This window comes from Staurois parvus, unplaced genomic scaffold (genome assembly GCF_062004578.1).
Source record: "Staurois parvus isolate SC_StPar_1 unplaced genomic scaffold, SC_StPar_1.0 ptg000233l, whole genome shotgun sequence".
Lineage (NCBI taxonomy): Eukaryota > Metazoa > Chordata > Amphibia > Anura > Ranidae > Staurois > Staurois parvus.
This window is the reverse complement of record NW_028318029.1, coordinates 3,551,104-3,574,820: the sequence shown is the minus strand read 5'-3', so window position 1 is coordinate 3,574,820 and position 23,717 is coordinate 3,551,104. Positions and strand designations below refer to the sequence as shown.

Genomic DNA, 23,717 nt, shown 5'->3' with positions numbered 1-23,717 from the left:
ACAGGAGGTGTAATTCCTGCTGCAGCATGTGCACACCTTTGGCTGCTGCCTAAGCAGCTAAAAAGGGTAGGGATTGGGGGTGGTAAAACCGTGACTCAACTGCAGGGTTTTACCATCCCCCAACTTTACATGTGAACAAGCCCTAAGGATGCTGCTGCCAGATGCAACTAAGGGCTCATTCACAAGTGTAGCAGGCACTGCTGCTCCTCTGCAAAGTGATCCGAGTGTGTTTGACAGGTGGTGAGGAGGCGATATATTGCCTCCTCCCCACCTGATATAAACCCATGATTGCAGTGCAATGCATGTGATTGTGACACAGTAGTACAGCAATTAGAGGTTTAAATCAGGTGTGAGGAGGTGACACTGGTCCACACTGTGCCCGGTTGATCTTTGACTTCTCCCATGTTGTTCAGGTAGAACACTTCTTTAAAAGGTTGCCTACCTCTGTTCTATGGACATAAATTACCCATTTAATTTCCAGACTACCTATCACATTTTTGGAAGCCCTGACCCCTCCAATGGAAACACGCACAAAATTACCCCATTTTGGAAAGCAAATACTCCAAGATATTTGTAAAAGGCATACGGAGTCCTATGAAAATGTACATTTTTGCCAAAAGCTGTGGTAAACGTAGGAAAATAAAAATGTATTTTTTTTTTAACAAATTTGTCAATAAATAAGGTATTTCTAACAAACAACATACACATACTTGGAAATACACCCTACAACACATTCTGCTACAGCCTAGCCACACAGAGGGGACCAAAATCCAAAGAGCATCGTCATGCTTTCTAAAGGCATAAATTACAAAACTAATTTCCTTACTACCTATCACATTCTTGGAGGCCCTGTAGCACCAGGACAGTAGAAACACCCACAATATGACCCCATTTTGGGGGGTTTACTTTCGGTTACCATTGTTTACTATGCGATTGCTGTGATTGGACACTGCAACCACATGGTACCATGTGATTACCCGGACACAGCAGTAATGGGGGACACAGTAATCATCAGCCTCCCGGGTGTGCGCTGTGTGAGCTGATTGGGTACTTCCACTCGCATCTGCACACATCCCACCCAGTCATTTATGTACATGGGCCAAATGAGAAGCAGTTAAGAAAAGAAAAACTAAAAACCTTTCACTGTCAGCTCCCCACTGCCCACCTTAAATACGTACCTGAGCCCTATCTCGATCCGGCGCTGTACATGCCTACAGCAATGCTGCTCTTTTCTCCTCTCTTCTCAAGGAGACTCGGCAGTTGCACAAACTATTGGCTCCTTCTGCTGTCAATCAAATCCTGTGAGCACAGAGCAGGGGAGGGGCTGAGCTCTGAGATCAGTATCTATGGACGCAGGCAGCGCAGCACGGGATCGAGCCTGCACGAGTGCCCCCACAGCAAGCGGGTTGCTATGTGGGCACTCGGAAGTGCCCGCCCCCCCCCCCGTGCTTTTGTACAAAGATGAACACACATGTCGGTCCTGCACGCATACAAACAGCGATCATCCCACACGTGAGGTATCACCACAAACGTCAGATCATGGGCAGTAATTCTAGCACCAGACCTAATCTGTAAATCTAAAGCGGTATCTTTTAAAGGCTTTTAAATTGCCACTCTGACCGCTGACGGCAAGAAAACGCAAAATGCGGTAAAAACACAGTACCGCGTTTTGTGTTTTCTGCGGCTGGCGGTCAGAGTAGACTCATGTACATGAAGCCTTATTTTCCAAAATATTGCGCTTGAAAAACTGCTGTGCAAATACCATGTGACATAAAAAATTGCAAATCTCACCAATTTATTCTCTAGGGCCTCTGCTTTCAAAAATATACAATGCTTTGGGGGTTCCAAGTAATTTTCTAGCAAAAAATACTTATTGTTGCATGTAAACAAAAAGAAGTGCCAGAAAAGGCCCGGTCTGGAAGTGGATATCCAGTCAGGTAGGCCCTTACACTAAACAGTTGCTGGTAGACCTAAAGGTGGTTGTGAGATTTAGCCTGGGTTCATATATGTGCGGTGCGGTATATCGCATGTGATTTGCACAGGAACCGCACCGCAATCCTGTACAAATCACATTCGAGTTGTGTGCTGTGTGATTGGAGCCATACATTTTGTATGCCTCTAATTGCACCGCACCAAAAAAGGTGCAGGACCCTTTTTTGGGTCCACACCAGAATTGGATCTCATGGCTGTTCACACTATGCGATCTGACTCTGCACATCCCATCGCATTTTGCGGACCACTTTCGGGGGGGGGTTGTTAACTTACACACCAGCAGCGGTTCGATGAACAGGGTGTGATTCTGCGAATTCAACAAAGCATCAGTGTGAACCAGGGCTTAACTGTACGAAAAACTGTGTGTATTTGGACACAGATTGTTAGATCAGGTAGATGCTCAAGTTGATATGGTTGGATTGTAGCATGTATGGTGACCCTCAAGACTAGTTAGGAAACAAGTCAGCAGTGGCAGCTCCCATATTTCCACTCTGACAGGCTCCCTTTAAAGTGCCCAGCCAATGAGAGCCACCCAAGTAAATGAGCAGCAGTGTGGTGACGGCTCTGTCTGCCCAGGATGAATGTTCCTAGGTGTGTCTGGGCTAATAACTGACCCGGAGCTCCTGACCTGTCAGACGAGTTACTTCAGGTCTAGGCAGAGCGTTTTACTTCCTCTTGTAAGAAGAAGCCTCATATCTTCAGCATGTGGCCGGATACACAGGAAGGCGCTCCTCCTCCCCCTCTCACACACACAACGGGTTAACCGGCCAGCACAGTGCAATACACTGGTGGGGAACATGGTCCACATTGCGCAACGCTAACTTCCAGATGTTTAATACCGAGAGGAGGACTGGATTGTTTCCTCTCATTACAGCCTGCTATATAAGCAACGCTTCCTGCACTTAGTGAAGGGGCATGGGAAAGTGAAAGCGGAGGCTGTATGTTTACCCTGGAGAAGGTGGCTTGCCACACACGGTACAATCTGACCAGGAAGTCAACTTTACATCTACCAAAACTATGTCACAGGAGAACCTGTCTAAACGGTCCAATTTGTATCCAATCAGGCAGGCACGTGCACCACGTACCTGTCGGCATATCTAAAAGAGAGTGCGCAATAACATGTTGGGTGAGATTAGGGGTGCAACAAAAACAATAACATATCAGGTGAGATTAGGGGTGCAACAAAAACAATAACAAGTCGGGTGAGATTAAGGGTGCAACAAAAACAATAACAAGTCGGGTGAGATTAAGGGTGCAACAAGAACAATAACATGTCAGGTGAGATTAGGGGAGCAACAAGAATAACATGTCAGGTGAGATTAGGGGTGCAACAAGAACAATAACATGTCGGGTGAGATTAGGGGTGCAACAAGAACAATAACATGTCGGGTGAGATTAGGGGTGCAACAAGAACAATAACATGTCGGGTGAGATTAGGGGAGCAACAAGAACAATAACATGTCGGGTGAGATTAGGGGTGCAACAAGAACAATAACATGTCGGGTGAGATTAGGGGTGCAACAAGAACAATAACATGTCGGGTGATATTAGGGGTGCAACAAGAACAATAACATGTCGGGTGAGATTAGGGGTGCAACAAGAACAATAACATGTCGGGTGAGATTAGGGATGCAACAAGAACAATAACATGTCGGGTGAGATTAGGGGTGCAACAAGAACAATAACATGTCGGGTGAGATTAGGGGTGCAACAAGAACAATAACATGTCGGGTGAGATTAGGGGTGCAACAAGAACAATAACATGTCGGGTGAGATTAGGGGTGCAACAAGAACAATAACATATCAGGAGAGATTAGGGGTGCAACAAGAACAATAACATATCAGGTGAGATTAGAGAGGAAACAAGAACAATAACGTCAGGTGAGATTAGGGATGAAACAAGAACAATAACATGTCCGGTGAGATTAGGGGAGCAACAAGAATAACAAAGTCTACATGAAGTACAATTTGTTTACCACACGAAATTGAGCCGATTTACTAAAGCTGGCCATACACACAAAGATTTTTTTTCCTTCAGGTTGCAGGTTCCTCTAGCCATGAAGATGTAGGAATCTCCCGCTGTGACTATTATATTCTGACAGCTGGCTGCCATAAAACCCCAAGGAATCAGCACCTTAGCACATGTTGGGACTGCACAAAAAGTTTTTTTTTATTATTATTTTTAATTATGGTTATTATGTTTACAAATATGTTTTTTGTGTGTCACATTGTGTATGCGCAGTCTATATGATAGAGTTTGTATTTTTTGTGTGCATTCAGTTCACAATTAGGACTGCTGCAGCATAGGGTATTAGTATACATAGTATATTCCATAAGCGCCGCAGTATCCTTTTCTAATACCCCAATAGTGCCTGCATCCGATTGGATGAGGGTGCTTCTCGGCTAACAATTTTCTGCCCGTCTCCTTTGATGGGTGTGTGAATACTCACATCAATTATCCACTCATGTGCAGATGAAATAAGTAAATAGGAATTTGCTTTTCACATGACTGGATAATTGAAGTGAATATTCATGTAATTTATGGCATTAACATTCTCAACTCCTTTAGGAAATCCTCCTAAGCAGTGTGTGACATGGAGAGGGCTGTGTACTCCTTATGTGTCATGTGGGCTCCATCTTGAAAGCACACCCCGATATGTCAGTTTGTCTGCGCCCCCCCCCCAGAAGGATGTACATTCACTGCTATACCTTCACTTCTCCATCCCATTCACACCTGAGTGTTTTGTAGCTCAAAGCTCCAAGCCAGGGGCGGACTGACCATTTGGAAACTCGGCACTGCCCGAAGGCCCGGGGTCAGTAGGGGGCCCCATGAGATGCCCCTGGTACCTTTTTCATAGGCTTTTTTGAGCTTGGGCAAGGACACAGGGGCCCAACGATCCCCTATTGTCCGGGGGCCCCATGAGTTGTCAGTCCACCCCTGCTCCAAACTATGGCCCTCCATGTGTTGAGGAACTGCAAGTCCCATGAGGCCACAGGCAAGACTCCCAGAGGCAGAAGCATGAAGGGACTTGTAGTACTTCAACAGCTAGAGGGCCATAGTTTGGAGAGCCCTGCTCCAAACACTCAACACCCAAGATCCCATGTAATTTAATGGCAGCTGTGCACATACGAGCGCTCTGGTGCCTGTAGCTCAACGCCTGGTGCTCAAAAAAATTACACGAGCTACATCAGAATGAAATGTTTTTTGCCTCATAGACTTGAATAGGAACACCTGGAAACTCGTGAATTCGAGTACTTCCATGCGTTTTTCAGCTTGTAAACACTGATCTCCTCCCATCGGCTAAAGCCTAAACGCCTGAAGCTTGAATAGATGTAAAATGCTTGAAATACAATTCTAAAACTCTTGTGTATGAACAAAAGAATGTGCAAATACACTAAGCCTAGGTTCACACTTGTGTGGGTCGAGAACACTTGCAAAAAAAAAAAAAAAACGCATACATTCCTGACCTGCAGCAAAATGCACTGCTTTTTTGTATACATGCAGGGATGCCAGTAATTCTTAAAGCAGAACACCGGTCAAAATGTTTATTTTACCATGCAGTGGGGCTGTGCCCCCACTGCATGGATCAGCTGTTCATTTTTCCTACGGGTGAGCACACAGTTCATACTCATTTGATCCACCGATTCTCTAGAAAACCGTGCTCCCCCACTGTCCAGCGGTGGACTGTTCCTGTCTATAGAGCATTCTGCTGTCAGGAACAGTCCATTTACAAGGATGCTGGACCACGGGGGGATGTTTCAAGAGCCAAAGGAAAGGGTCTTGTGTGGGGAGGATCACAGGGTCAAGTGAGTACATCTCTGATGTTCTCTCCCCTAAAGCAAAACGAGCAGTTCAAAAAAAAAATTGTGCCCAGAAGTCTATTTATTCTATTTTAATGGCACCCCATGATTTGGCAAAAAACCTAAGTTTTTTTGTGTGCCGCAGCACCAAACAATTCTGCATGAGGCATTTAAAAAAAAAAAAAAAAAAAGGTTCCAGGACTTTCCTACCTGCATTTCTCATGGGTACAACAGCCTATTCAAATGAGTGGACTACTGTAGCCACAACAGGTGCGTACAAACGTGCCCCACCAATGTGAGCCTGGTCATAATAAATATGCCTACAAATCCCTCGGCTCGGGTGGGAATGCAACCTAAGCGCCAGTTCACACCATAGAAACACAGTCTGGGTGTTCCAGATGCGTTTCCGCATGCACATTTTTGATGCATTCCACTGCGTTTTTTTCCCCTCTCTATATGTAAATAGGGACATGTGTGTTCCAGTGCGTTTTTGGTGCATTCCAGTGTGCTTTTGATGTGTTTTACCATGTTCCAATACAGTTCTGTGCAGGAAAAATGCAGCCTGTTCTACTTTATTTTCTGCAACCGGAATGGCAAGCACTGATGTGAACTATGACATTGACAACCATATAACCTACTTTCTGTGCCTTTTGGATGCAGAAAAAAAAGCAACTGAAACACATGTAGTGTGAACTGGCCCTTACAGTGAATTTCACTTATTTCAGCGCTTGTGCACACCAGCCTCACTGGGCAGCATTGCCAAACACATAGACAGAGCAACTTGTTTTAGGTTTTATTGCTTCAGGTCAATAGTGCGTTGGTGTGTGCTGAAATAAAACCAAACAATTGGACATGTTGCGCTTTTGCGCAGTTTTCCATAATGCTGAAAAGCTTTGCCATGCACAGCCGTGTATACAGTAAAAAGACATGAAAGGTAAGTGAGGTTTAGGCCCCACTCATACTTGTGAATAGATGTGGGTGGGAAGCCCCACTGAAAGCAATAGGAGGCTTACAGCCTCAGCTGTTATTTGTGACAGCTCACATGTAATCGCTCAAACAGCGATTACCTGGGAATGGTGGGCTATTGACACAGACAAGAAGGTTCCCATGGGTGCTGCTGATGTGATCATTTAGGACACCAGCCATTTGATGACTTGACAGTGGGTTGGGAGCCCAAGCAACTGTGACAGTTATCATGCATGGCATGGCTTGAATGGAACTTTTTTGGAAGACAAACTATTGGCCTTAAAGTGGAAACCTTACTCACCTTCTATCCAGCGCTGCGGTCTCCTGGAGCTCACTGCTGGCATCTTTGAATCAGCTTCCACGGGTACAGATCTTCGGCCATTTTCATTGGCTGAGATGATGTCACTCCTGTGCACATGTGGGAGTTCATTCATCTGAGATTTGTACAGTGAGCCAGAGGTGTGCAGCGGGTAATGGAATTTTAATGCAGGAGAGACATAGTGGGGGAGATTTACTAAAACTGGATCACTCAGAATCTGGTGCAGCTGTGCATAGTAGCCAATCAGCTTCTATCTTCAGTTTGTTCAATAAAACCTGGAAGCTGATTGGTTTCTATGCACAGTAGCTCCAACTTTTGCACTCTCTAGTTTTAGTAGGTCTCTCCTGCATTAGAATCTGCCTGTTTGCCATTTCCCCCCTCATATAGAGTTCCATATTAAGTGGCTGTTCATATCAGGATGAGGCGGTGGATTCCTAATCACATGATCGCTGTGATTGGCTGTCACGTGATCAGAAGCTCAGCTGATCACAAACAGTAGTTAGTGATGAGCTCAGACCCCAGGCCTAACCCACCTGAGTGGGCCTGGCATGAAGCGGTCACCTGTATGGACCAATCATATGTTGCCAAAGCATTTCCCAAGGCTTCATGTAAACACGTCCCTTGGCGAGAAATACCTCTGCCAGAGATGATTGGCTGGTACAGGTGACAGCTTCCTGCTGGGCTCACATAGGTGGGTTTGGACTGGGATGTGAACTCACCTGATGAGTGACTAGGAGCTGTCAGTCTACTAGGACGCAGTGAGCACGCTCTCAGCGCGGAGGCTCATGGACGCATACATCGAGGCTGGGGTTTAAAGCCCTATGTGGTCAGGAAGAGGTTAATCTTGTATCCTCACATCATTCAGTAAAATAATAGAGTTGGCTTTGAAAGTGAACCCAGTGTACTTGTTTAGTAAATCAGTGTCGTGTGACCAATGATGGTCAGGATGGGGAGCTCTCCCTCCAATGAGAACACACACAGCCCGATCACCGATCTGTTGTCAAACTTATGATGGGAGCCCCCCCCCCCATGACCCCGCCCCGTCTACTCGGCTCCTCTCTCACCTGAACCCCAGGCAGGCCGGTGTGCCCCAGGGAGACGTTCATCCTGCCGGCCCCGAGATCCACAGCGAGCCGTGTACAAGACCCCGCAGCCGGGGGCCCCTGGATGGCCGGTCCGGGCCCAGGAGGAGGGGGAGAGTGACTGCGGGCACCGAGGTCCGGAGTGTACAGGAAGAGATTTGTGTGCGATGATGATTTCCGCCCGGGAACGGTCCGATCAGTACGGGATATGTCAGCCTCGGATTTCTCCGCTCTCCTCCTCTACAGACAGGCAGACCAGGAAACGAGAAATAGAAATAACAATAACCACCCACCTACCACCCTCCTCCCCCTCCTCCTCCTCCCCCCGGCTCCTCCTGCCTGAGCTGCTAATCGTCTCACTGCTGACAGCACCACATGGACGAGGCTGCTGGGCCCGGCAACAGGTCTGTGTGCACACAGGGCCCGGTACCTCTAGGGGCCCGGTAACAGGTCTGTGTGCACACAGGGCCCGGCACCTACAGGGACCGAGCAACAGGTCTGTGTGCGCACAGGGCCCGGCACCTACAGGGACCGAGCAACAGGTCTGTGTGCGCACAGGGCCCGGCACCTACAGGGACCGAGCAACAGGTCTGTGTGCGCACAGGGCCCGGCACCTACAGGGACCGAGCAACAGGTCTGTGTGCGCACAGGGTCCGGCACCTACAGGGGCCCGGCAACAGGTTTGTGTGCGCACAGGGCCCGGCACCTACAGGGGCCTGGCAACAGGTCTGTGTGCGCACAGGGACCGTGCAACAGGTCTGTGTGCGCACAGGGCCCGGCACCTACAGGGACCGAGCAACAGGTCTGTGTGCGCACAGGGCCCGGCACCTACAGGGACCGAGCAACAGGTCTGTGTGCGCACAGGGTCCGGCACCTACAGGGGCCCGGCAACAGGTCTGTGTGCGCACAGGGTCCGGCACCTACAGGGGCCCGGCAACAGGTTTGTGTGCACACAGGGGCCCGGCAACAGGTCTGTGTGCGCACAGGGCCCGGCAACAGGTCTGTGTGCGCACAGGGCCCGGCAACAGGTCTGTGTGCGCACAGGGCCCGGCAACAGGTCTGTGTGCGCACAGGGCCCGGCAACAGGTCTGTGTGCGCACAGGGCCCGGCAACAGGTCTGTGTGCGCACAGGGCCCGGCAACAGGTCTGTGTGCGCACAGGGCCCGGCAACAGGTCTTTGTGCGCACAGGGCCCGGCGCCTCTAGGGACCGAGCAACAGGTCTGTGTGCGCACAGGGCCCGGCTCCTCTTGGGACCGAGCAACAGGTCTGTGTGCGCACAGGGCCCGGCTCCTCTTGGGACCGAGCAACAGGTCTGTGTGCACACAGGGCCCGGCTCCTCTTGGGACCGAGCAACAGGTCTGTGTGCACACAGGGCCCGGCTCCTCTTGGGACCGAGCAACAGGTCTGTGTGCACACAGGGCCCGGCTCCTCTTGGGACCGAGCAACAGGTCTGTGTGCACACAGGGCCCGGCTCCTCTAGGGACCGGGCAACAGGTCTGTGTGCACACAGGGCCCGGCTCCTCTAGGGACCGGGCAACAGGTCTGTGTGCACACAGGGCCCGACCCCTGTAGGGACCCGGCAACAGGTCTGTGTGCACAGAGGGCCCGGCAACAGGTCTGTGTGCACACAGGGCCCGACCCCTCTAGGGACCCGGCAACAGGTCTGTGTGCGCAGAGGGCCCGGCAACAGGTCAGTGTGCGCACGGACCAAGCAACAGGTCTGTGTTCACAGAGAGCCCATCACCTACAGGGACCCAGCAACAGATCTGTGTGCGCAGATGCCCGGCTCCTACAGGGGCCAGGCAACAGGTCTATGCACACAGGACCCGGCACCTCTAGGGGCCCGGCAACAGGTCTGTGTGCACACGGGGCCCGGCAACAGGTCTGTGTGCGCACGGGGCCCGGCGACAGGTCTGTGTGCGCACGGGGCCCGGCGACAGGTCTGTGTGCGCACGGGGCCCGGCAACAGGTCTGTGTGCGCACGGGGCCCGGCAACAGGTCTGTGTGCGCACTGGGCCCGGCAACAGGTCTGTGTGCACACAGGGCCCGGCAACAGGTCTGTGTTCACAGAGAGCCCATCACCTACAGGGACCCAGCAACAGGTATGTGTGCGCAGAAACCTGGCTCCTACAGGGGCCTAGCAACAGATCTGTGTGCGCAAAGGCCCGGCTCCTACAGGGGCCAGGCAACAGGTCTGTGTTCACAGAGGGCCCAGCACCAGGTCTGTGTGCACGGGCCCAGCACCAGGTCTGTGTTCACAGAGGGCCCAGCAACAGGTCTCTGTGTACACCGGGCCTGGCACCTCTAGGGGCCCTGCAACAGGTCTGTGTTCACAGAGGGCCCAGCACCTACAGGGACCCAGCAACAGGTCTGTGTGCACAGAGGGCACATTACCTACAGGTCTGTGTACAGCGGGCCCAGGAACAGGTCTGTGTGCGCAGAGGGCCTAGCACCTACAGGGACCCAGCAACAGGTCTGTGTGCACACAGGGTCCGGCAACAGGTCTGTGTTCACAGAGGGCCCAGCACCTACAGGGACCCAGCAACAGGTCTGTGTGCGCAGAGGCCCGGCTCCTACAGGGGCCCGGCAACAGTTCTGTGCACACAGGACCAGCACCTCTAGGGACCCGGAAATAGGTCTGTGTTCACAGAGGGCCCAGCACCTACATGGACCCAGCAACAGGTTTGTGTGCGCAGAGGCCAGGCTCCTACAGGGGCCCGGCAACAGGTCTGTGTGTACACAGGGCCCGGCACCTCTAGGGGCCCTGCAACAGGTCTGTGTTCATAGAGGGTCCAGCAACAGGTCTGTGTGCACAGAGGGCCCATTACCTACAGGTCTGTGTACAGCGGGCCCAGCACCTACAGGGGCCCAGGAACAGGTCTGTGTGTGCAGAGGGCCTAGCACCTACAGGGGCCCAGAACAGGTCTGTGTGTACAGAGGGCCTAGCACCTACAGGGGCCCAGTGACAGTTCTTTGTGCACAGAGGGCTAATCATCACCTATAGGTCTGTGTTCACAGAGGGCCCAGCACTTACAGGGGCCCAGCAACAGGTTTGTGTGCACAGAAGGCCTGGTATCTACAGGGTCCCAGTGACAGGTCTTTGTCCACAAAGGAACCAGCATCTACAGGGGCCCAGCAACAAGTCTGTGTATAGAGGGCTCAGCACCTACAGGTCTGTGTGTGCAGGGGCCAAGCAATAGGTCTGTGTGCACAGAGTGCCCATCATCATCTACATGTCTGTGCACAGAAGGCCCAGCACTTATAAGTCTTTGTTCACAGAGGGCCCAGCACCTACAGGTCTGTGTGCACAGAGTGCCCATCATCATCTACATGTCTGTGCACAGAAGGCCCAGCACTTATAAGTCTTTGTTCACAGAGGGCCCAGCACCTACAGGTCTGTGTGCACAGAGGGGCCAGCAACAGGTCTGTGTTCACAGAGGACCCAGCACCCACAGGTCTGTGTTCACAGAAGGATCAGCACCTACAGGGGCACAGCACTTACGGGTCTGTGTTCACAGAGGGCCCAGCACTTACGGATCTGTGTTCACAGAGGGCCCAGCACCTACGGGTCTTTGTTCATAGAGTGCCCATTACCTACAGGTCTGTGTGCACAGAGGGCCCTGCACCTACAGGTCTGTGTGCACAAATGGCACATCACCTGTATTGGCCCAGCAACTGGTCTGTGTGTACAGAGGGCCCAGCAACAGGTCTGGGTGCACAGAGGGCCCATCACCTACAGGTCTTTGCACAGAGGGCCCATCTACAGGTGTGTGTGCACAGAGGGCATGCCTGATGAAGAGGTCCTGCGAGACTCTGAAACGTTGCCTTGCTGTAACCATGTGATCGTTTGTTAAAACTTTTGGACCCATATTGGTGATCCTCTGTGTGCTGGTGACATTTTCCCTTGCTGATTCTGTTCGGTTCCAGCCAACTGTCGCTGCAGCACCTACTTGTACACACAGCCATTTTTAACACAGGAACGTGTGCATTTGGATTGTACACTTGCACAGAGGGCCCATCGCCTACAGGGGTACAGCAGGACAACCCCGTTTATTCCTGGATCTTCTTACAGACAACAATCTGCTGGTTCCCCACTGCACAGGAAACAAAGGGAGATCTTTAAGGGGTTCTAAAGTAAAAATGGTTGTTTAATGTATTCTGTGCATTAAAGTGGTAGTAAAGTCTTTTTTTTTTCTCTTTTACCTACAGGTAAGCATATTATTATTATTATACAGTATTTATATAGCACCAGAAAGGTTTGCTCAGTGCTGTACATTATAGTGGGGGACAGAACATGAGACAATACAGTAACAAAACAATATACGAGGGGTTCAAGGGCCCTGCTCTTTTGAGCTTACAATCTAGGAGGGGGGGGATAGTGGTACAGGAGGAAGTGGCTGTGGGGGATGGAATGGTAGGAGGAGTGGAGGAGATCGGCTGTTAGGTGAGGGTGGGGTAGGCTTCCTGGAAGAGATGGGTTTTCAGGGTGTGCCTAAAGGTGAGAGTAGGTGACAGTCTGATGGATTGGGGTAGTGAGTTCCAGAGGATGGGGGAGGTCCTGCAGTTGGGAGGTGGAGACCAGGGAGCTAGAAATTAGGAGGTCTTGTGAGGAGCGAAGATTACGGGTTGGGTGGTATTTGGGTATCAGGTCGGTGAGGTAGTTTGGGGCAGCGTTGTGAATGGCTTTGTATGTCAATGTTAGTGGCTTGAATTTAATGCGTTGGGCAATCGGAAGACAGAGGGGGGTGGCAGAAGTGGAGCGGTTGGTAAGGTGGATTAGTCTGGCCGCTGAGTTCAGGATAGACTGAAGTGGGGATAGTCTGTGATGAGGTAGGCTGGTGAGGAGGGAGTTGCAGTAGTCCAGACGTGAAATAATGAGGGAGTGAATGAGTTGTTTAGTAGTGTCTGGGGTTAGGAACTACGTATTTTGGAGATGTTGCGGAGGTGGAGCCTGCATGAGTTTGCCAACGATTGGACATGGGGTTGGAAGGACAAGTTTGAGTCTAGAGTGACATCTAGGACTTTGGCTTGCGGGGTGGGACTGATGGTGGCGTTCTTGGACGTGATGGAGAGGGTGGGGGCGCGGGCTGGGGTGAAGATTAGGAGCTCGGTTGTGGAAAGGTTCAATTTGAGGAAATTGAGCGACATCCAGTCTATGTCGTTCAGCAGGTGGGTGATACGGGCGGAGACTGGAGGGGCGGAGAGGTACATTTGCGTGTCATCGGTGTAGAGGTGATAGTTGAAGCCGTGGGAGTGTATCAGTTTGCCGAGGAAGGAGGCGTAGATGGAGAAGAGAAGGGGCCCGAGGACAGAGCCTTGGGGGACCCCAACAGAGAGGGGGAGGTGATAGCGTTATAGGTAACACTGAAGGAGCATATAATGAAGCTTACCTGTAGGTACAGTATATATCTCCTAAACGTGAACCATTTACAGATGAAACAAAAAATTAGAATATTGTGCAAAAGTTCATTTATAATGCAACTTAAAAGGTGAAACTAATATACGAGATAGACTCATTACATGCAAAGCAAGATAGTTCAATTATGATTTGTCATAATTGTGATGATTATGGCTTACAGCTCATGAAAACCCCAAATCCACAATCTCAGAAAATTAGAATATTGTGAAAAGGTGCAATATTCTAGGCTCAAAGTGTCCCACTCTAATCAGCTAATTAAGCCATAACACATGCAAAGGGTTCCAGAGCCTTTAAATGGTCTCTCAGTCTGGTTCAGTAGGAATCACAATCATGGGAAAGATTGCTGACCTGACAGTTGTGCAGAAAACCATCATTGACACCCTCCATAAGGAGGGAAAGCCTCAAAAGGTAATTGCAAAAGAAGTTGGATGTTCCCAAAGTGCTGTATCAAAGCACATTAATAGAAAGTTGTGTGGAAGCAAATGGTGCACAAGCAGCAGGGATGACCGCAGCCTGGAGAGGATTGTCAGGAAAAGGCCATTCAAAAGTGTTGGGGACTTTCACAAGGAGTGGACTTAGGCTGGAGTCAGTGAATCAAGAGCCACCACACACAGACGGATCCTGGACATGGGCTTCAAATGTCGTATTCCTCTGGTCAAACTGCTCCTGAACAACAAACAACGTCAAAAGTGTTTTCTTTTCTGATGAGAGCAACTTTTGCATCTCATTTGGAAACCAAGGACCCAGAGTATGGAGGAAGAATGGAGAGGCACACACTGCAAGATGCTTTAAGTCCAGTGTGAAGTTGCTACAGTCTGTGTTGATTTGGGGAGCCATGTCATCTGCTGGTGTTGGTCCACTGTGCTTCATTAAGTCCAGGTTCAACGCAGCCATCTACCAGGAGATTTTGGAGCACTTCATGCTTCCTTCTGCAGACGAGCTTTATGGGGATGCTGACTTCATTTTCCAGCAGAACTTGGCACCTGCCCACACTGTCAAAAGCACCAAAACCTGGTTCAATGACCGTGGGATTACTGTGCTTGATTGGCCAGCAAACTCTCCTGACCTGAACCCCATAGAGAATTTACGGGCCTTGCCAAGAGAAAGATGAGAGACATGAGACCGAACAATGCAGAAGAGCTGAAGGCCGCTATTGAAGCATCCTGGTCTTCCATAACTCCTCAGCAGTGCCTCAGGCTGATAGCTTCCATGCCACGCCACATTGAGGCAGTAATTGCTGCAAAAGGGGCCCAAACCAAGTACTGAGTACATATGCATGCTTATACTTTTCAGAGGTTCGATATTCTATGTACAATCCTTGTTTTATTGATTGCATGTAATATTCTAATTTTCTGAGATTGTGGATTTCGGGTTTTCATGAGCTGTAAACCAGAATCATCACAATTATGACAAATCACGGCTTGAACTATCTTGCTTTGCATGTAATGAGTCTTTGCATGTAATCTTGCATGTAATCTCATATATTAGTTTCACCTTTTAAGTTGCATTACTGAAATAAATGAACTTTTGCACAATATTCAAATTTTTTGAGTTTCACCTGTAGAAGCGTCAGTCACCAGTGCATGTAAACTACGCTCTCAATGGACGGCGTGCCATCCATTGAGAGAGTTTTGCCACAGCCAATGCTCCCACACATGTGCGCGGGAGTGATTTCATAGCAGCTTGGCTAGTCTAAAGGCTGCAGCCTGTGAACACGGCAGGAAGACTCGGGGAGCGGAGTCAGTGCTTCGCAGGAAGGCTTCGTTTTCAGGCAAGTCTTTCATACTGTGCTAGTATGCGATATATACTAGCACATTATGCTCTTAACTTGCAGGGAGAAGAAGATTATTATTTTTTTGTGGTTTACTACAACTTTAAGGTAAAAAAATACCCCATCACTTAATCTTACCCCCCCCCCATCCCTAAACACTTATTTGCCTCCTCACTGAATCCAGCACTGCCTCAGCTACAGCAACACTCCTCCACGTCCTGGTCTTGCAGCAGTTTCACACAGCCGTGGGAAGCCATTGGCTCCTGCTGCTGTCAGTCAAATCCTGTTAAGGAGCAAGTGGGGGAGCGTAGCAAGCCACATAGTGCCTATGGAAGTGCAAAGCCTAGCTTGGGAGCGCATCCACTTGGGTGCCCCCTTAGCACCTAGCTTTCTACGGGGGCTCCAGAGGAAGAAAGCATGGACAGTACCAGTGGGAGATCGCTAAATAGGAGGTAAAGGATCACTCTGTGCAATATTGTTGAACAGAGCAGGTACAGTACAGCTGCAAATCATTTTGGGGATGTCTCTACCAGCTTTGCACATCTAGAGATCGAAGTGTTTGCCCAATCTTTGAAAAATAGCTCAAGCTCTGTCAGATTGGATGGGGAGCGTCTGTGAACAGCAATTTTCAAGTCTTGCCACAGATTCTCAATTGGATTTAGGTCTAGACTTTGGGCCATTCTAACAAATAAATATGCTTTGATCTAAACCATTCCATTGTAGCTCTGGCTGTATGTTTAGGGTCGTTGTCCTGCTGGAATGGGCAAACCTCCGCCCCAGTCTCAATTCTTTTGCAGACTCTAACAGGTTTTCTTCTAAGATTGCCCTGTATTTGGCTCCATCCATCTTCCCATCAACTCTGACCAGTTTCCCTGTCCCTGCTGAAGAAAAGCATCCCCACATGATGCTGCCATCGCCATGTTTCACAGTGAAGACGGTGTGTTCAGGGTGATGTGCAGTGTTAGTTTTCCACCACACATAGTGTTTTTCTTTGAGGCCAAAATGTTCAGTTTGGCCTCTGACCAGAGCATGTTCTTTCACATTTGCTGTGTCCCCCACATGGCTTCTCACAAACTGCAAAGAAACTTCTTATGGCTTTCTTTCAACAATGTCTTTCTTCTTGCCACTCTTCCATAAAGGCCAGATTTGTGGAGTGCACGACTAATAGTTATCCTGTTGACAGATTTCTCCCACCTGAGCTGTGGATCTCTGCAGCTCCTCCATAGTTACCATGGGCCTCTTGGCTGCTTCTCTGTTTAATGCTCTCCTTGCCCGGCCTGTCAGTTTAGGTGGACAGGCATGTCATGGTAGGTTTGCAGTTGTGCCATACTCTTTCAATTTTCAGATGATGCATTGAACAATGCTTCGTGAGATGTTCAGAGCTTGGGATATTTTTTTATACCCTAACCATGCTTTAAACTTCTCCACAACTTTATCCCTGACTTTCTGGTTCCTTGGACTTCATGATGCTGTTTGTTCATTAATGTTCTCTAACAAACCTCTGAGGGTTTCACAGAACAGCTGTATTTATACTGAGATTAAATTACACACAGGTGACGTCTGAAGGCAATTGGTTCCACTAGATTTTAGTTAGAGGTATCAGAGTAAAGGTGGCTGAATACAAATGCACACCACACTTTTCATATATTTATTTGTAAAAAAATTTTGAAAACCATTTATCATTTTCCTTCCACGTCACAATTATGTGCCACTTTGTGTTGGTCTATCACATAAAATCCCAATAAAATACATTTACGTTTTTGGTTTTAACATGACAAAATGTGGAAAATTTCAAAGGGTATGAATACTTTTTCAAGGCACTGTAAGTATAACATCTTTTGTATTTTAATAATAAAATATAATCTTCAGCATGACTTTAAAAGAGAAGTATGGCGAACGTTTTTCTTGGCCATACTTCCCCTATGGATCACTTATTTCTGCACTACTGTAACACAGATTAAGCTGACAGAGGGATGGTCCAGGTTTTGTAAGGATCCCTACTTTAATGTTGGAGCCACCAAGATGCCAGTGAGAGGCTGAGCCAGCTGCCCCGGCCTTTGACAGCCCAACCTCCATGGAGCAGAGGGCCGGTGACTGAGTTAAGTTCAAGGAGCTCCTCAAAGGTGGTAAGGGTGCGCGCAACATCTCTAGGCAACTGAGGGTGTCTTTTGCTTGCAGCTGCATCCACAGGACATTGGTGGAATGAAAAATGGACTCTGGTTGAAATTCCATCTTTTGCTTTTTCCTCCTGCTCCTCTGGAGGTCCCTCAGATGGGACAGTTCCATCCCCTACAACTGGGACACTCCTTGGCATTACTTGAGCACATTTAAATTTATCAAGGAGCAGAGGCTAAATGGAGTCAAGCCCAACTTGTGGAATCCACAGACTATCAACAAGGTGATTTTAAGCCACGGAAACTGTGGAGTCTGTTCCAGGCCTACCTTCAGTCACTTGCAAGGTGGTCTGGAGGAATGTTTCTTCAAAGAGATTTACCAACAGGCACAAAGATCTGGTATGATCCAAGAGGGTTGCCATTCAGGATATTTATGCATGCCAGAAACCTGAGCAGATACAGGCACTGCCCTTTTTGCATCATCCAGTATGAAACTGCTCTGCATGTTTTCTGGGAGTTCCCCTTTGCTCAGAACCTACTGAGGGCCCTGGAACCAGAACCTAGAGACTTTGTTCTACATACAGCCATTACACACTTTGGGGTTCTGAACAGACTACTGTATTGTGTGGGACAGTTGCTCAGAAGGATGTTGATGGGGCCTGGAGGTTGATGTGTTGCTTTAAGAACGTATGAGGACTGTCGCAGACTGGTCCACAGTCTGCTCAGAGACTATAACCTGATGGACTTCAAGTATGAAGAGGACGTCTGAAGACCTCCCCTTCCTTGTGTGTTTTTGTCCTTTTAAAAAACCTTTGGGCCTTTGAATTCTTTTTCCCCTCCCTTATCCCTCTTCCCTATCCCCATCACACCCATTGTATTGAATTGTTTTTTAAATGTTGCATGCTTTGTTTTAGTTGTGGTGACGTGGGACAGGGGTCTCATTCAGGTACTGCACTTCTGACATTGCCCTGCTTGGTATTTTGGTGGTATCTTAAGGGCCACACAATGCTTTTCAGGTAAGCGCTGTCATACATGATGTGATGATGGGAACATTGCTCCTCACAACATGTTAGGCATCATACCACAGGATGGGTGTATTTATTGTGTGATTGGAACTGTATTGTTATGTAAAGTATTCACGCACTACATAACAGTACAGGGTGGAATGTACCCTGATAAAGTATCTTGTTTATATATATATACAGTATATATATATATATATATATAAACTCATGCCTCAGTGAACACTGAGAACTGAGTGATCAGTGGTCATATGATCTCAGTCTTGGAGCCAGCGGGGTGCCACTGCAGCATTGGATCACTGCTGCAGCCATATAGGTGAGTATAGATGTTTTGTTTTTATTTTAAGTTTCCCATGCCTTTCAGGAAGATTTTCAGAACACCCAATGCAATTCTACATCTAATGAATACTACATACCATAGCTGCTGCTGAAGGTCCTCCCATTCTAGATGCAGCTTTTCTTTTGTCCTTTACAGAAAAATCACTGTCTCCAATTTCTATATGTCCTGCCATTTAGTCCCGCTTTAAGCTGCTTGTAGATGGCTTAAATTTTGGCCAATTTCTGTGAATTTGCCAAAATACGAGCCATTGCTGACCTTGCCAACACCACCCTGCTAAACTGAGAAACTGAAGCCAGGTGGAAAAAAGTCAGCCCAACAGTGCCAGCATCTAATCAGCGGCATTCACTGTTTGGGAGTTCTGACAGCTATCAAGAATACGATAGCCAGCAGGTAAGACATGTTAATGATGTTTAGCAGAGATAAAGAAATATATTGATTTCTCTTGATTAGCCAACTAGATGCCTGGCTAAACAAGGGAACTCTTTACATGTATGGCCAGGATACTGGGCTGAACAAGGGAAATCTTTACATGTATGGCCAGGATACTGGGCTGAACAAGGGAAATCTTTACGTGTATGGCCAGGACACGGAACTGAACAAGGGAAATCTTTACGTGTATGGCCAGGACACTGAACTGAACAAGGGAAATCTTTACGTGTATGGCCAGGTTGCTGGGCTTAACAAGGGAACTCTTTACCTGTATGGCCAGGACGCTGGGCTGAACAAGGGAAATCTTTACGTGTATGGCCAGGACGCTGGGCTGAACAAGGAAAATCTTTACGTGTATGGCCAGGACACTGGGCTGAACAAGGGAAATCTTTACGTGTATGGCCAGGACACTGGGCTGAACAAGGGAACTCTACCTGTATGGCCAGGACACTGGGCTGAACAAGGGAAATCTTTACGTGTATGGCCAGGACACTGGGCTGAACAAGGGAAATCTTTACGTGTATGGCCAGGACACTGAACTGAACAAGGGAAATATTTACCTGTATGGCCAGCACACTGAACTGAACAAGGGAAATCTTTACGTGTATGGCCAGGACACTGAACTGAACAAGGGAAATCTTTACCTGTATGGCCAGGACGCTGGGCTGAACAAGGGAAATCTTTACGTGTATGGCCAGGACACTGGGCTGAACAAGGGAAATCTTTACGTGTATGGCCAGGATGCTGGGCTGAACAAGGGAAATCTTTACGTGTATGGCCAGGACACTGGGCTGAACAAGGGAAATCTTTACCTGTATGGCCAGGACACTGGGCTGAACAAGGGAAATCTTTACGTGTATGGCCAGGACACTGAACTGAACAAGGGAAATATTTACCTGTATGGCCAGCACACTGAACTGAACAAGGGAAATCTTTACGTGTATGGCCAGGACGCTGGGCTGAACAAGGGAAATCTTTACGTGTATGGCCAGGACACTGAACTGAACAAGGGAAATCTTTACCTGTATGGCCAGGACGCTGGGCTGAACAAGGGAAATCTTTACGTGTATGGCCAGGACGCTGGGCTGAACAAGGGAAATCTTTACGTGTATGGCCAGGATGCTGGGCTGAACAAGGGAAATCTTTACGTGTATGGCCAGGACACTGAACTGAACAAGGGAAATCTTTACGTGTATGGCCAGGACACTGAACTGAACAAGGGAAATCTTTACCTGTATGGCCAGGACGCTGGGCTGAACAAGGGAAATCTTTACGTGTATGGCCAGGATGCTGGGCTGAACAAGGGAAATCTTTACGTGTATGGCCAGGACACTGGGCTGAACAAGGGAAATCTTTACCTGTATGGCCAGCACACTGAACTGAACAAGGGAAATCTTTACGTGTATGGCCAGGACGCTGGGCTGAACAAGGGAAATCTTTACGTGTATGGCCAGGACACTGAACTGAACAAGGGAAATCTTTACCTGTATGGCCAGGACGCTGGGCTGAACAAGGGAACTCTTTACGTGTATGGCCAGGACGCTGGGCTGAACAAGGGAACTCTTTACCTGTATGGCCAGGACGCTGGGCTGAACAAGGGAAATCTTTACGTGTATGGCCAGGACGCTGGGCTGAACAAGGGAAATCTTTACGTGTATGGCCAGGACACTGGGCTGAACAAGGGAAATCTTTACGTGTATGGCCAGGACACTGGGCTGAACAAGGGAACTCTACCTGTATGGCCAGGACACTGGGCTGAACAAGGGAAATCTTTACGTGTATGGCCAGGACACTGGGCTGAACAAGGGAAATCTTTACGTGTATGGCCAGGACACTGAACTGAACAAGGGAAATCTTTACCTGTATGGCCAGGACGCTGGGCTGAACAAGGGAAATCTTTACGTGTATGGCCAGGACACTGGGCTGAACAAGGGAAATCTTTACGTGTATGGCCAGGACACTGAACTGAACAAGGGAAATCTTTACGTGTATGGCCAGGACACTGAACTGAACAAGGGAAATCTTTACCTGTATGGCCAGGACGCTGGGCTGAACAAGGGAAATCTTTACGTGTATGGCCAGGATGCTGGGCTGAACAAGGGAAATCTTTACGTGTATGGCCAGGACACTGGGCTGAACAAGGGAAATCTTTACCTGTATGGCCAGCACACTGAACTGAACAAGGGAAATCTTTACGTGTATGGCCAGGACGCTGGGCTGAACAAGGGAAATCTTTACGTGTATGGCCAGGACACTGAACTGAACAAGGGAAATCTTTACCTGTATGGCCAGGACGCTGGGCTGAACAAGGGAAATCTTTACGTGTATGGCCAGGACGCTGGGCTGAACAAGGGAAATCTTTACGTGTATGGCCAGGACGCTGGGCTGAACAAGGGAAATCTTTACGTGTATGGCCAGGACACTGGGCTGAACAAGGGAAATCTTTACGTGTATGGCCAGGACACTGGGCTGAACAAGGGAAATCTTTACGTGTATGGCCAGGACACTGGGCTGAACAAGGGAACTCTACCTGTATGGTCAGGACACTGGGCTGAACAAGGGAAATCTTTACGTGTATGGCCAGGACACTGGGCTGAACAAGGGAAATCTTTACCTGTATGGCCAGGACACTGGGCTGAACAAGGGAAATCTTTACGTGTATGGCCAGGACACTGGGCTGAACAAGGGAAATCTTTACCTGTATGGCCAGGACACTGGGCTGAACAAGGGAAATCTTTACGTGTATGGCCAGGACACTGGGCTTAACAAGGGAAATCTTTACGTGTATGGCCAGGACGCTGGGCTGAACAAGGGAAATCTTTACGTGTATGGCCAGGACGCTGGGCTGAACAAGGGAAATCTTTACGTGTATGGCCAGGACGCTGGGCTGAACAAGGGAAATCTTTACCTGTATGGCCAGGACACTGGGCTGAACAAGGGAAATCTTTATGTGTATGGCCAGGACACTGGGCTAAACAAGGGAAATCTTTACCTGTATGGCCAGCACACTGAACTGAACAAGGGAAATCTTTACCTGTATGGCCAGGACACTGGGCTGAACAAGGGAAATCTTTACGTGTATGGCCAGGACACTGGGCTAAACAAGGGAAATCTTTACCTGTATGGCCAGCACACTGAACTGAACAAGGGAAATCTTTACATATAGCTTAATTTTTCCCATGTCTGTTCAAGAGACAACTGTACAAGAGCACACTTCCCCTCACTTTGGAGGAAATACTGTTGTGTGTTAATGAGAGGAAGTGAAGGGAAAACTCCCAAATGGCACACAGTCATCTAGAAAAAAATTAAGAGGTGTGAAAATATACCATACTCTAAAATAAAGACAACATTTTGGCTATAAACGCACTTAAAGGGCTCCCACATTATGTGTGCAGTTCTGCATGTGCATTTTTGTGGTGCATTTTTTAGCCATTCTTTTTTTTACAGAGTTACATTTACATGTATTTTCAATGCGTTCAAATGTATTTATGTGTGAAAAAATGCAGCATGCTGCACTTTTTTAAACACACGTGAAAGCACTGCAGTGGTGTAAACTAGGCTCATTGAAATACATACATTTATTTGCATATGCGCTTGCATTAAGCCAAAGCTTTTTTGCCCATACTTCTCTTGTGGGTAACAACAGTGCACGTACTTCTGCTCTCCTATTCCCCACTGTCAGCAGACGTCTCAGAGCCACTACATGCTCTGGAAGTATCCCGACCATATTTCTGGGATCCATCCAGCTGCCTGATTGACAGCTGGCTCCAGCTATCAGCACACAGTTGTGAGCCAAAGCCAGCTGCTCCCACCCCCTCTCCTGGAGGAGAAGAGCTCTTATGGCTGACGCCGCAGCATAAAGGTGCGTATGAAGGGTTTTTTTTATAAGCTCCTAACTTCTTTAGGTTTAGTTTATTGTTTGCTTCTGCCTGCTCCTGGGGAGAGTCCCTGGCAATACAGCAAGAAGATACATTTTGAACTATGAATATTCAAGTCTTCCTAGCAAATCCTTAGCACTTGCTAATGGTGCATGCTGGGGGAGTATATACATATTTTGGGTGACTTTCCTGAAAGGTCTTCGCTTCCTGTTGCCAGAGAGAAAATTATGTTGAAACTATCTGCCTATCAGGCCTGCTGTCTGGGGAGGGTGAAGCCTGTGCTTTGGGGGTGGAGAGGTTATATGGTGTCTTGTTGGAGGGGACATCAAGAAGGTGCGGAGCAGAAAGATGCCTGCCTGTATGGAGCATCTTGTAGAGAAACATCACTGCTGAAGACTGTCTGGGGGAGCAGGGAATAGATTTTAGGAAGTCCGGCCTGCTCATTCTAAAGGTACTTGTGCTGCCTGTTGGTGTTTTACAGCATGAAGAGTGCAGACTGCTGTTTTCAGCTTAACCTTAGATTGTACAATCCTTGAGGGTTAGAGACTGATGTGAATGTACAAATATATATGTAAAGCGCTAC

The 23,717-nt window shown here is 48.4% G+C and overlaps 1 protein-coding gene across 1 annotated transcript in view; it reads right to left on the bottom strand.

Annotated features, from left to right (window-relative positions):
- Positions 1 to 8,441, bottom strand: part of STK24 (serine/threonine kinase 24) — an 85,804-nt gene extending 77,363 nt beyond the window's left edge. The window contains exon 1 of the mRNA XM_089679974.1: positions 8,143 to 8,441. Coding sequence (XP_089536100.1) covers positions 8,143 to 8,184 — 42 coding nt within the window. The 5' untranslated portion in view covers positions 8,185 to 8,441. The remainder of the gene's footprint in view (positions 1 to 8,142) is intronic.
- Between the last annotated feature and the right edge of the window lie 15,276 nt (positions 8,442 to 23,717).